This window comes from Trachurus trachurus, assembly GCF_905171665.1.
Source record: "Trachurus trachurus genome assembly, chromosome: 12".
NCBI classification, from domain to species: domain Eukaryota; kingdom Metazoa; phylum Chordata; class Actinopteri; order Carangiformes; family Carangidae; genus Trachurus; species Trachurus trachurus.
The window spans coordinates 264,710-278,709 of NC_139908.1; the positions used below are offsets into that span (position 1 = coordinate 264,710).

At 43.9% G+C, this 14,000-nt stretch overlaps 1 protein-coding gene across 1 annotated transcript in view; it reads left to right on the plus strand.

Annotated features, from left to right (window-relative positions):
- Positions 1 to 14,000, plus strand: part of ttc28 (tetratricopeptide repeat domain 28) — a 120,208-nt gene that overhangs the window by 91,669 nt on the left and 14,539 nt on the right. The window contains exons 16-25 of the mRNA XM_083983931.1: positions 412 to 492; positions 1,245 to 1,497; positions 3,058 to 3,167; positions 4,666 to 4,774; positions 6,939 to 7,169; positions 7,369 to 7,564; positions 9,526 to 9,702; positions 9,940 to 10,090; positions 11,438 to 11,626; positions 12,334 to 12,848. Coding sequence (XP_083840057.1) covers positions 412 to 492; positions 1,245 to 1,497; positions 3,058 to 3,167; positions 4,666 to 4,774; positions 6,939 to 7,169; positions 7,369 to 7,564; positions 9,526 to 9,702; positions 9,940 to 10,090; positions 11,438 to 11,626; positions 12,334 to 12,848 — 2,012 coding nt within the window. The remainder of the gene's footprint in view (positions 1 to 411; positions 493 to 1,244; positions 1,498 to 3,057; positions 3,168 to 4,665; positions 4,775 to 6,938; positions 7,170 to 7,368; positions 7,565 to 9,525; positions 9,703 to 9,939; positions 10,091 to 11,437; positions 11,627 to 12,333; positions 12,849 to 14,000) is intronic.

The window sequence follows — 14,000 nt, forward strand, 5'->3', positions numbered from 1 at the left end:
AAGTTTTTTGTGCTTGTGATAAGAAAGAAAAACTTGCTCCACTATCAGATTTTTCTACTTATTTCAAGTGAAAATCTGCTTGAAAGAAGTAAAAAGTGTCTAAAAACAAGCTACTTTTTATGTAATTTTAGGTATAATGTTGCATAGGAACTGATGAAGCTCCTTGGATAAGAGGCGAAATGTCTTCCCAGACAAATACAAGTCCAGTTGTCTACGATTTAATTTGCCCAGAAAAGAACAATGACCTGGATGAATGAGAATATCCACAGACACTATAGAAATGAGACATTTTGACTAGAAATGAGACAAATATTCTTGATGAGATTTTGAGTTTTTGCAGTGTGTGTGTGTGTTTGTGTTTGTGTGTGTGTGTTGGTATAAACCCTGTTCCCCCCCCCCCCCCCCCCTCAGGATAAATCCCTGGAGGCGGAGGCCAGCGACGCTCTGGGAGGCGTCTACCAGCTGATGGCCGACAACGAGACGGCGCTGCAGGTCTGAGATCAGTCACTAAACACTACGACTCACTGTTCACACGTCCTGTGTTGTTATGGACTATTGAAGAAGCAGCCTCACATAGCATGACAGACACACACTGCAAAAAAAGAATATTTGTCTTATTTCTAGTCAAAACAAATCAAATTCTAATAAGACACACTCTTGTTTTTATTTTTTATCTGGGAGATGTGCAATAACTGATGCTTGTTTGTCTGTTTGTTTGTTTACTTTTTAATCTTGTTAACCCTTGACTGGGTGTGTCATGAGTGTGTGTGTACATGTCAACTGTCATTTATGTATTTTATGTATATTAAGGCAGCTTTTTTACCATGCACTGAGTCCACAACAAATTTCCCCTGTGGGACATTAAAGTTTATTCTATTCTATTACATCATATTAAAAGTAGCTTATTTTTAGACACTTTTTACTTCTTTCAAGCAGATTTTCACTTGAAATAAGTAGAAAAATCTGATAGTGGAGCAAGTTTTTCTTTCTTATTACAAACACAAAAAACTTGCTTTCACTGGCAGATTTTTCTACTTATTGCAAGTGAAAATTAGTTTGAAACAAGTGAAAATGATCTAAAAACAAGTTCATTTTTAGGTGATGAGTCTTATTTTAAGTGGAAAGAGATTAGTTTTGACTAGAAATGAGACATTTTAACAAGAAATAAGACGAATATTCTTGGACAGATGTAGAGTTTTTGCAGTGTATGGAGGTTTTATTGTCCTCCTGTCTCCCGGCTGCAGTGGCACCAGCGGGCCTTGGACATGGCGGAGCAGAGCGGCTGCGTGCGCAGCCAGGGCCGCGCCTACGGGAACCTGGGCCTGACCTACGAGGCTCTGGGGAAGTACGAGCGAGCCGTGGTGTTTCAGGAGCAGCACCTCAGCGTGGCGGCTCAGACCAACGACCTCGTGGCCAAGACTCTGGCCTACGGCAGCCTGGGCAGGACACACCACGCCCTGCACAACTACGCTCAGGCCGTCATGTATCTGCAGGAAGGTGAGGGACTCTCTGCAGCTTCACACCGTTCATACAGACTATACTATAACTATAAACTATACATCTGGTTTATACAGAAACTTTACATCTGGTTTATACAGAAACTTTACATCTGGTTCACACAGAAACTTTACATCTGGTTCATTCACGTGTTCAAACTGAAGATTCATGACAATGACCATCCAGTCTATTGCAGCTTCTGTCGCCTCAGTTCTCTTTTGTTAAATCACTAAAAACAACAGTCACGGTCTGCTGGTCTCCTAAAGGGGGCGGAGTCACGGTCTGTTGGTCTCCTAAAGGAGGCGGAGTCACGGTCTGCTGGTCTCCTAAAGGAGGCGGAGTCACGGTCTGTTGGTCTCCTAAAGGGGGCGGAGTCACGGTCTGCTGGTCTCCTAAAGGGGGCGGAGTCACGGTCTGTTGGTCTCCTAAAGGAGGCGGAGTCACGGTCTGCTGGTCTCCTAAAGGAGGCGGAGTCACGGTCTGTTGGTCTCCTAAAGGGGGCGGAGTCACGGTCTGTTGGTCTCCTAAAGGGGGCGGAGTCACGGTCTGCTGGTCTCCTAAAAGGGGCGGAGTCACGGTCTGTTGGTCTCCTAAAGGAGGCGGAGTCACGGTCTATTGGTCTCCTAAAGGGGGCGGAGTCACGGTCTGTTGGTCTCCTAAAGGAGGCGGAGTCACGGCCTGCCGGTCTCCTAAAGGGGGCGGAGTCACGGTCTCCTAAAGGGGGCGGAGTCACGGTCTGAAAACAGAGAGTTTACTTCCCTCAGATGGCTGCTAGTTTCCTGTTGGATTTCACGTCTTCTCTCCCATGATGCACCTCTGTCCTCGTACAGAAATGAGACTGAGACGAGTTCAAACACAAACTAATTAACTGATGTTAGAACGAGCGTCGTGGTGCGTTCAGGCTCCGTCAGGTCTGTGGGACTCGGCTACGCTCCGTCACCTCCTCTGGGGGTTAATTGGTCGTTAACGGACAGGACAGGAGGAGGAAAACAGGAGGAAACAGGAGGAGGGAGAGAGGAAGAGAAGAAAGAAAGAAGGAGAGAAGAAAGAGAGGAGGAGAGAGGGAGGGAGAGAAGAAAGACAGGAGCGATGGAGGGAGAGAAGAAAGAGAGAGAGTTTAAAGGGACAATGAGGAGTTTTGTTAAAGCAAAGTGTTTTCTCACTACATTTATGAGCCTCCGCACCGTGAAATTCTTTGACCGGTGCAAGACAGACTCATGTTTTCATTCATCAAGAATTAAAGTCAGAGGTTGGAAGACGATCACATACCGTCGTAGTTCCCACCATAAACGGAGATTCGGCGGCGTTATTCTCATGACTCGCCACGAAACCGAAAGTAAAGAAACGCTGGTCGGCTCGCCCAGCATTTCCACCACCACTAATAATAACAAAATAACCATAGAGACAAAACCATAGATTTATCTAAAATGGACCATTAACAAGTGGTAACGGAGATTCATCCACATTAATATCAGACTTTTTATAACCAGATAGAAACTCCTCATTGTCATATCTCCTCCTCCTCCTCCTCCTCCTCCTCCTCCTCTTCCCCCCCCCCAGGTCTCCGTCTGGCGGAGCAGCTCGGTCTCCGTGAGGACGAAGCTAAGATCCGTCATCGTCTGGGATTGTCTCTGTGGGCCGGAGGAAACCTGGAGGAGGCTCAGCACCAGGTCAGACTACTCCTCCTCTCCTCTCCTCTCCTCTCCTCTCCTCTCCTCTCCTCTCCTCTCCTCTCCTCTCCTTTAACAACAAGTCTTTATAGATCCTGATCCACTCAACATTTAATAATGATTAGATTTAATTCAGTTTATTTTAGTTTTATCTTCCTCTCAGATCAAACACGTCTCTGTTCAGGTTTTACTTTCATTTATGAATCAACTTCAGTGTTTATACATTTACTACCAGTTAGTTTCCTCCCACTCATAGACTGTATGGTGTTACAGTTTTTCTCGATTGCTAAGACACATTTCTCTAAAGCTTCTCTCATTTTCTCTAAACTGTGAACACAATTTTCAATTTTCAAGCTACATTCACAAAACCTCAGACTCTTCTTGCAAAACCAAACTTTCACCTCAAAACAGTTCATTCTGTTCTCAAAACTGAACTCTGTTGTCAAATCGTGCCCCGAGTCAATCAACATTAAAACCACTACTGAGCAGTCACTAAACACTACATAGACAAATAGAAAACACAAAGCTCAGCACATGAAGCTGTAGAAATAAATGTTTATCGTTCACTGTAGCTAAACGCATGTTGCAAAACAAAAAACCCTGTTCATTTACACTGTAGCACTTCTCTCCTTCCCTTTCTTTCACCCTCCTCCTTCCTTCCCCACGTCCATTTCATCCCCTTTTCCTTCCTTCTTCTTTTTTCTTCCCAGTTCATCCCTCCCTCCCTCCCTCCCTCATCCTCTCTTCCTTCACCCTGTCGTCTCTCATCTTCTCCTCTTGCAAAACAAAAACCTGTGCATTTAGCACTTGTACATAGTAGTAAAAAAAAAAGAAATACAAAAACCAGAAATCCTGTACATTTTACACGTAGCACTTGTACAGTACAAAAACAAATAGAAATCTTGTGCATTTAGCACTTGTATGCAGTAAGCCTATGTAAAAATAAAGTACAAAAATATAGAAATGAGAAGTGCAGAACTCAGCCACAGCATCATTTCTCTGTACTGGACCAGGCCACAGGACTTCATCCTCAACTAGTTTATATAGTATGTTCCCTCACATCATTGGACACAAGTGTGATCAGTTTTGAGTTGTTGTGTTCAACCGGTGAAACTTGTGCTTTAGTTGTGTTTGACTTCTGCCACCTGTGCTCAGCATTATGCAACACAGCTGCATCACAATGAAAATGTGTTGGTAAGTTGTGTCTAAACAGGTGAAAAGTGCTGATGGTTTTGCCAAAAGAGACTGATTCAGTCAGTGGGTTCAAGCAACTGAGAATTTGGTTCAGACAACAGGGTTTAGTGTTTTAGCAACTGAGAAAAACTGTAATGTATTATACTCTCCACTCCTCAGTCTGTAGCTGCAGCGCCCCCCTGTGGCCACTGATGGAACTGATCAATACACAGTTACACAGACTGACTGGAGCTCAGCTCTGGCTCTGGTGTGTAGATCTCTGATGTGTGTTGTGTTGTGTTGTGTTGTGTGTGTCTGTGTGTAGTTGTACCGGGCCTCGGTTCTGTTTGAGACTCAACTCAGCACCGACTACAGACTGACCTGTCTACAGACCTGCTGCTACCAGACTCTACAGAGAGTCCTGGTCCACCTGGGTAAGATACACACTATAACACACTATAACACACTATAACACAACACAGACACACACAGACCTGCTGCTACCAGACTCTACAGAGAGTCCTGGTCCACCTGGGTAAGATACACACTATAACACACTATAACACACTATAACACAACACAGACACACACAGACCTGCTGCTACCAGACTCTACAGAGAGTCCTGGTCCACCTGGGTAAGATACACACTATAACACACTATAACACACTATAACACAACACAGACACACACAGACACACACAGCTGCTACCAGACTCTACAGAGAGTCCTGGTCCACCTGGGTAAGATACACACTATAACACACTATAACACACTATAACACAACACAGACACACACAGACACACACAGCTGCTACCAGACTCTACAGAGAGTCCTGGTCCACCTGGGTAAGATACACACTATAACACAATATAACACACTATAACACAACACAGACACACACAGCTGCTACCAGACTCTACAGAGAGTCCTGGTCCACCTGGGTAAGATACACAATATAACACACTATAACACAACACAGACACACACAGCTGCTACCAGACTCTACAGAGAGTCCTGGTCCACCTGGGTAAGATACACACTATAACACACTATAACACACTATAACACAACACAGACACACACAGACACACACAGCTGCTACCAGACTCTACAGAGAGTCCTGGTCCACCTGGGTAAGATACACACTATAACACACTATAACACACTATAACACAACACAGACACACACAGACACACACAGCTGCTACCAGACTCTACAGAGAGTCCTGGTCCACCTGGGTAAGATACACACTATAACACACTATAACACACTATAACACACGGCTTCACCGTGTTTGTTGCAGCTGTCAGCTTCACTTCGTCCATTGTCAAGCCGAGAGTAAATGAGTGACTTTATGCATGAATTGAATGAATGAATTTATATGTATTTACGTGTCGTGCACCAGCCTATCAGGGCTTAGTTACAAGACACATTATCATCATATTTAGACACCAAACAAAATCATCAGAGCACAGACAGAACCAAACAGAAACAGAAACCACATGGAATTCACATCAATAATTCACTTTTTCTTTTTGACCAGGCACTTTTTATGAAAGTAGCTCTAGTAAAGACTTCTTTTCTGAAGAACCATTCCAACTTTACCTCATCATCATCATCATCATCATCATCAACCCAAAACAACTCAGGTTTCACATTTTGCATTTTCTGAAACAGAAACTTCCTGTTCTGGCTTCGTCATATAACGGACAATGAAACACAAGATGCAGTTCATCCTCGATTACATTTAGATACATAATGTGATAGTCTGAGTTAAACCTTCCTACTTCTACTGCCAGAGGGAGAATCACATAAACATCTCTTGGATCGACCCAATGGCAAAGTCACATCGGGTTCTGAACAATATACATGTTTCAACTGGCAACAGGTTCTGAGCTTTGGTTTAAACCAGATATCATTACTCCTTTTTTCTTTATACTCAAGAAATAACTTATGTTTCACAAAGTTAACATTACAACGCAAACCATTAGTGAAAATATGTTGTTGATAGGCCTTGCTGAAAATAGCTTTCATGTCACGATACCAAGGATAATTATGCATCTCAACACATGTTTACATCCCTGTTCAGATGGGTTGACAGTTCCTTTTTCACAGGTAATCTGCTGACTATGTAGGTTTGCAAGTGCAGACTATATTATAGTAAATGGTATCAATTAACTGTTTAACTACAGCATCATGGATTCACATTGTACAATGTAAAAAAACAAACCCCATAATGTTGCACTGCTACTGGCTTTACCTCTGGTACATGAGACATTTACTGTATTTTAATCACTTTTAGTAAACGTAATATATTGGTTTTATACACAGTTCTCTGTAGTTTTCTACCTGTTGGAGGGCCGCGTAGCCACGTAAACCAGCCGCTCCCGGAAATGCAATTCATTTAATTCCGAGGGAGAGTCTGGCCTCATCCCTGTTGTAAGCGTTTGGCCGAGCCAATCAGCGTCGCTGCTGTGATTGACACAGCACGTTGGCCAATCAGGGACCGGCTGGTGCAAAGCCCGTTCCCAGTTTCTGAGCCGTGAGACACACTGAGACACACAAACTAAACCACACACACTGACTCCTCTCAGGTCGTCATGACGAGGCTCTGGCGGTGGCGGAGCGTGGACGGACTCGAGCCTTCGCCGACCTGCTGGTGGAGCGGCAGCAGACAGGAAGTCACCGGGCGGCGAGCGGCGACCCCTACGTCCCCGTCACCGTGGAGACCATCCTGGAGACGGTCGCCGGGCAACGAGCCATGGTCCTCTACTTCTCATTGGCCGGAGGATTCATGTACAGCTGGTTGATCTGTCCGACCGCAGGTGGAGATACACACAATATACACACCTATATACACCTATATAGACTATACACACCTTTATACACACACAGACACACACAGATACACACACACATCTATAAGATATATCTCTAAGAGAGAAAGAAGAGGAGAGGAGGAGGAAGAGGAGGAGAAGAGGAAAGGAGTCACTCTTGTCTCATGTCTCTGTGACGACTGCACAGGCATCGTGAAGTTTAACGAGGTTTATCTGGGAGAAGCCGGAGCAGAGGAGTCGGAGCTGCAGGACGGAGGAGGAGGAGGAGGAGGAGCAGGAGGAGCAGGAGGGAGTCCTCCTGGAGGAGGAGCAGCTCCTCTGTCTCTGGAGCAGTACATCTCCAACGCCAGAGAAGCTCTGGGAGTCGACAGCCACTACAGCAGGTGTGTGATGTCACTAAACACTGAGTTTAGTGTAAAAGGTGAAATGTCCCTTTAGACATTTACAGACATCAGGGAAAAGAATAAAACACACTAATAATAATAATAGAGTGTTATAAAACCAGTGTTTCCAGTCTAGTAATGCGTTTAACAGCTCCTGGTTGTTGGAACTGCAGCTTCTATAAGGAAACGAAGCTTCACGCTGAGTTTTATCGTTTCTTTACTGATGAAAACGACTTCCACCGGTAGAGAAACATCCTCCTCTTCTGTTTCCTACTTCTCTAATCAACACTTTCTCTTCTTTGGTTTTGAAATGTGACTTTCTCTCTCATCAGAACACAAATGCCAAGGTGCAACATCCCATAATGTAAATGAAAACATGTAGTAGAAGAGTAACTTTGCTTTTTGCTTTGATAGGATGACCGAGGTCATTTTCTAAAATTTTTAAGCCCTGCGGGTGTTGAAAAAGTTTTTTTTTGACAAAAATCTAATTTCTTTAAATTTGAACATGTCATCTGGGGGGCCGAGGGGAGTCCAATGTAGAAGTTTGGTAGAAATCGGGCCAGCGGTTTTGGAGAAAACGGCCAAGGTGATTTTCGGAGATTTTTAAGTCCCGCGGGTGTCGAGAACGTTTTTTTTTTTTACCAAAAATCAAAATTTCTTCAAATTTCTTCAAATTTCTTCAAATTTCTTCAAATTCGGATATGTCATCTGGGAGACCGAGGGGAGTCCAACGCAGAAGTTTGGTTGATATCGGGCCAGTGGTTTTGGAGTTAAAAGCAGGAGCAAAGTAGAAAAAAAAGTAGAATAAAAGAAAATAGATAAAGTTTAAAGTTGTTAAAAAGAGCTCAGCCATAAGCACATGAACAGAAAAATGTTTTTAACCTGAATTTAAAGAGCTTTTCCAGTGGTAATCATGTTCATTAATGAGCTCCTGACTCATTTTAAAATTGCTCAGTGGTCGCAAGTCCCTTTGACCATCATTTAAATTTCAAAATTCGCTTTATAATTAAATTAAATCAAAATTCGGACTTACGGTGGCTTCCACATTGTTCTGAAAAGGAACAATGCTGAAGCTGTGGTAAGTCCGAATTTTGATTTAATTTAATTATAAAGCGAATGGATATGTTCTTGAGTTGATAAAAGGCTGATGTGGTGACTGATGTGATGTGGCTGTTGAAGGTCAGATCTGAGTCTATCAGCACACCAAGGTTTCAGATTTGGTCTTTAGTTTCTAGAGACAGTGACTCACGGTATTTACTGACAGCAACCCTCTTCTCTTTGTTGACAAAAACAATGACCTCAGTTCTTTCTTGATTTAACTGAAGGACATTTTGGTTCATCCTATGTTTGACTTGCTCTAAACAGTTCAAATTTGTACAGGCGAGAGATTCTGTAGTCATCCCATAAAATAAGATAAGGATGAAGGATAAAGTATACACTGCCGTGCGCATAACACATTCACATGTTCATGTTCAGAGAGGTACACAGAAATAAACAAACAAACATCTGCCACACAGAGCATTTTCAGTTACGATACAAACCCTCTCGCAAAATGGTAGAGATATTCAAACCAAGGTATGACAAAAAGGGTTCCCATGTTTTACCAAAAACATCATCTTTGCTGTGCAGTTTATATGTCAGATAGTCTAAAAGCAACATATTGGAGTACCACCCTTTGCCATTGAACCTTAGATGGAGCTTTATCCATTATCCATTAAAATAATACATTTCATAGCACAAAAAGCAAGTGTCTGATAAAGTTTTCGTTTAAATTTGTCAGCGATGGACAGGTCAGATATACCAAGTAGTAGATTGATTTCTGTTAATGAGTAGCCTAAAATCTTTCCTGCCCAATGACCAGAAGAACCTGCTTAATGTTGTCCACCCTGTCATCCTGTCTTGTCCTGGTCCTGGTCCTGGTCCTGGTCCTGGTCCTGGTCCTGGTCCTGGTCCTGGTCCAGAGCGTGCAGCAGCAGTGAGACGGAGAGTGAAGCTGGAGATGTGATGGAGCAGTTTGAGGAGCTCAACAACAAACTGAGCTGCAGCGACTCAACAGGATACCTCCGCATGGTGTCTAGGAACAACCTGTTCAACCGGTCAGTCTCTGTCTCTCTGTCTGTGTGTGTGTCTGTGTGTGTGTGTGTGTGTGTGTGTGTGTGTGTGTGTGTGTGTGTGTGTGTGTGTGTGTGTGCGTCCCTCTGACCGTGTCTGTGTGTGTGTGTGTGTGTGTGTGTGTGTGTGTGCATCCCCCTGACCGTGTGTGTGTGTGTGTGTGTGTGTGTGTGTGTGTGTGTGTGTGTGTGTGTGTGTGTGTGTGTGTGTGTGCATCCCCCTGACCGTGTGTGTGTGTGTGTGTGTGTGTGTGTGTTGACCAGGAGCATGTCCAGCCTCTACAGCAGCACCGTCTCTCCGGTCAGAGTCTCCGGTCCAGCATCGTCTCCTCTTCCTGCAGCTCGGTCCGGTCCAATCAGCACCAAGCCTCCTCTCAGAGCGCTGTACGACCTGCTGATCGCTCCCATGGAGGGGGTGAGACACACACACACACTGACAGACACACACACTGACAGACAGACACACACACTGACACACACACACACACTGACAGACACACACATCTCCTCCTGTCAGATATTAGATCAGATTAGATTAACTTTATTGTCTCACAAAGGGGAAACTTGTCTTGGGCAGAGTGCATAGAGCCATGTAGCAACAATACAACCAGTACAGTGACAGACAGACAGACAAAGCAGCGTTGCACAGCATCAGAACCAGCAGTCGGCATTATCGGCTCTAAAAGAGAGGTGGAAGGTAAAAAAGGACAGAAGCTTGACTTGGTAAAAAATAAATAATAGAATTTAAAAGATCATAAGATCCATGGAGAATTACAAAAGTAGCTACTGCTTCCTCCAATTAGGAGGCCACCAGCCTGAGGTTGATGCTGGCGTGAAGAGGGACCGGCTGTTTGTTCAACAGAGCTGTAGGACGAATCGCCTTGTTGTAACCCTAGGGTTGTTGTATATCACCGTTTAGACTAATCTGATGTTTGTAAAGTTTATAAAACCAATGATTGGACAAACATTACTATTTCTGTGTGCACATTTTTGTAATTAGTCATGGTTATCATAGATTAGCCGGGCTAACGGTTAGCTACCTGTTTAACTTTAATAACTCAGTGACTCAATAAACGCTCCATGAAAAAATATTTTCTCCAGCGGATATCTGAGTTCCAACATGACTGAGCTAACTGGAGTAGTTTCATGTCGTGTCCCACAACGGGAGGGTTTTAACAGCTGATGTCCTGCTGTTAGCTTAGCTGCTGCTGTTAGTTTAGCTGCTGTTAGCTTAGCTGCTGCTGTTAGCTTAGCTACCGTTAGCTTAGCTACCGTTAGCTGTCCCTGTCAGCTGAGCCACTGATGCTTTCTAGACACTGTGATTCCCCCAAACTGAATAAATACAACACATAGCAACACAAAACACACACACAGAAATAGTAATGTTTCTTCAATCATTTCAGATTTGTCTAAACGGTGATAGGGCGTGAAAAATATGATATAGTATAAACTCTCGTATGTTACTATTGATCTCATTCAGATTTCGTGCTGGTTTTCTACCAGGAAGTAGAATGTAAACAACAAGGAGATTGGGTCTATAGAGTTGGGGAGGAAGGAGAGTTTATAACGGTTGCTTTTGGGGCGACGAGCTCTTAAACGTCTGATCGACGGTAACAACTCGTACTCTGGATCTGACTTCACTCCCTGAGCTGGTCGTAGTACTTTCTACTCAAACATAGTCTGGAGTGTTAGAGGGTCACTTTCACCAATTACTTTCATTGCTGTATTCACAATGTTTACAATCCCCCCCCTCCCCCCTCAGGGCCTGATGCACAGCTCGGGGCCCGTGGGCCGCCACCGGCAGCTGGTCCTGGTTCTGGAGGGGGAGTTGTACCTCGTCCCCTTCGCTTTGCTCAAGGGCAGTTCCTCTAACGAGTTCCTGTACGAACGCTTCAGCCTCATCTCCGTCCCGTCGCTAGGCAGCCTGGCCGCCGCCAACGCCAACGCCAAGGTGAGTCCATCACTACAGAACCATAAACCTGCAGAACCGGGACCAGAACCACGTCCATCATATTGTGAAACAAAACTACCACTCAAAATACAGTGCTGCAAAAATATTAAACACAGCAGAGTTTTAATATAATCAAAATTTGTAAATCATTTTTAATGGAAATCTGTTGTATTAAGTTGCGTTTGGATCATTTCACTAAAATCAAATATTGTTTCAGTCAAAAACATCTTTACAGATGATGTAACTTCATCTGTTTCCCCAATATGATATTAAAACCTGTGAAATCTTGTTTAATAATGTGGGACAACCTCCTTCATCTTTTCTTTTTTTAATCAAAACCATTTTTATTCAGGTTTACAAATGAGTTTCTTGAATTTTGCTATTTACACTGTAAAAAAAACATTTTGAAATACTGTATAAGTGATTGATTGATTGGTTGGTTGGTTGGTTGGTTGATTGATTGATTGATTGATTGATTGATTGATTGATTGATTGATTGATTGATTAGTAAAGCAATAACATCACTCTTTTCGTGTCACGTCGTGGTGACTTCTGATCTGAACAAAGAGACAAAAAAAATTCATTGAAAAGCTAAAACTCAAACGTTTTTTTCAGCGTTTGCATAATAATAAGGATTAGTAATAATAATAAATAACGAGATGTTTATCTGTGTGTGTATAATGTGTGTTGTCCTGTCCGTCCCTCAGCCCCCCCCTCGGCGCGGTGGCAGCGGCTCAGATGGCGGCGGCTCGGTGGCGGTGGCGGCGGTGGTGGGCGCCCCGCGGCTCCCCGGCAGCGTGATGCAGCGGTGGCTGTGGGGGCCGCTGCCCTCGGCGCTGGACGAGGCCGTGTGGCTGGGCGAGCAGCTGGCCTGCCCCCCCCTCGCCGGCGCCGACGCCACCAAGGACCGCGTGCTCGCCGCGCTCGCTCAGGCCGAGTGCGTCCACTTCGCCACGCACGTGTCCTGGAAGCTCAACGCGCTCGTGCTGGCGCCGCCGCCCGGGGCCGAGCACGGCGGGGGAGGGGGAGGGGGGGGTCGACCCCGGGACAAGGCGCCGTGCGGAGGGACGGCCTCGACCTCGACCTCAGGAGGAGAAACAAGGAGCGAGGACGGAGACAGTGTGTGTGACAGCGTGTGTGACGGTCCGGCGCTGCACGACTTCCTGCTGACGGCCGCCGACGTCCTGGGGCTCAGCCTCACCGCCAAGCTGGTCGTCCTCAGGTGAGTCTGAGCGTCACGCGCATTACATGATAATGTCTAGAAATAACACGTAATTACGTGATGTCAAGAAATAACACATAATTACGTGATAATGTCAAGAAATAACAAGTAATTACGTGATAATGTCTAGAAATAACAAGTAATTACATATGTCAAGAAATAAGTTATTACATGATAACGTCAAGAAATAACAAGTAATTACGTGATAATGTCAAGAAATAACACATAATTATGGGATAATGTCAAGAAATAACAAGTAATTACGGGATAATGTCAAGAAATAACAAGTTATTACATGATAATGTCAAGGAATAACACGTAATTACGTGATAATGTCAAGAAATAACAAGTTATTACGTGATAATGCCAAGTAATATCCTAGAAATAACAATTAACTAGATAAAGTAGCATTTCCTGATGGAAATGCGTGTGAATGCTGAAAGCAGCTGAACGCTATTGCAGAATTAGCAAATAGTGCAAGCAGCGATCACCATACAAATGTTTGACCCAGGTAGGAATCAAACCCACAACCTCATGGTCAGTAGACTTTCACCCTGCCTCTAGGCCACAGTGTACACACAGCTGCAAAGACTGTTGTCTGTTGATGAACTGCACTGAGAGCAGCAGTTTCAACATGAAGCAAGTTATCAGAAGTCAACAGATGGCGACTGGGAAAATAATTCACTATAATTGTTGTTGAGGCAAGATTTGAACCAGCAACCTTCAGGTCTTCAGCCCAGTGAGCTAATCACTAAGCTTCTGCTTTAAAAAAAAAGTAAGGAAAGTGCAGAAATTAGCCACACCAAGTAAGAAGAGGACATTTTTGTGACCTGTGACTATTTTTTGGTGAATTAAAACGAATTAAAAAGCACTTAACAGCAAGTTACAAAGTTGAGCTCCTTCTCCTGCTGCTGTGAAAAAATGCATTGGGCTGAATGAGAGCAGAGAGCTCCCTGGCTGCATTTAAAAAATATTTTAAATTATTATCTAAGTCTCTTTGACTGTTTCCACACAATGAATCGTTATTTCTTGGCTACATTTCTAAACATTACGGTGAAATTGAACCGTTATTTCTAGACGTTATTGTTATTTCTTGTCTATTTTCTTGACATTATAACGTAATTAACGGCCTGTAACTTAAAGGGTTACCTG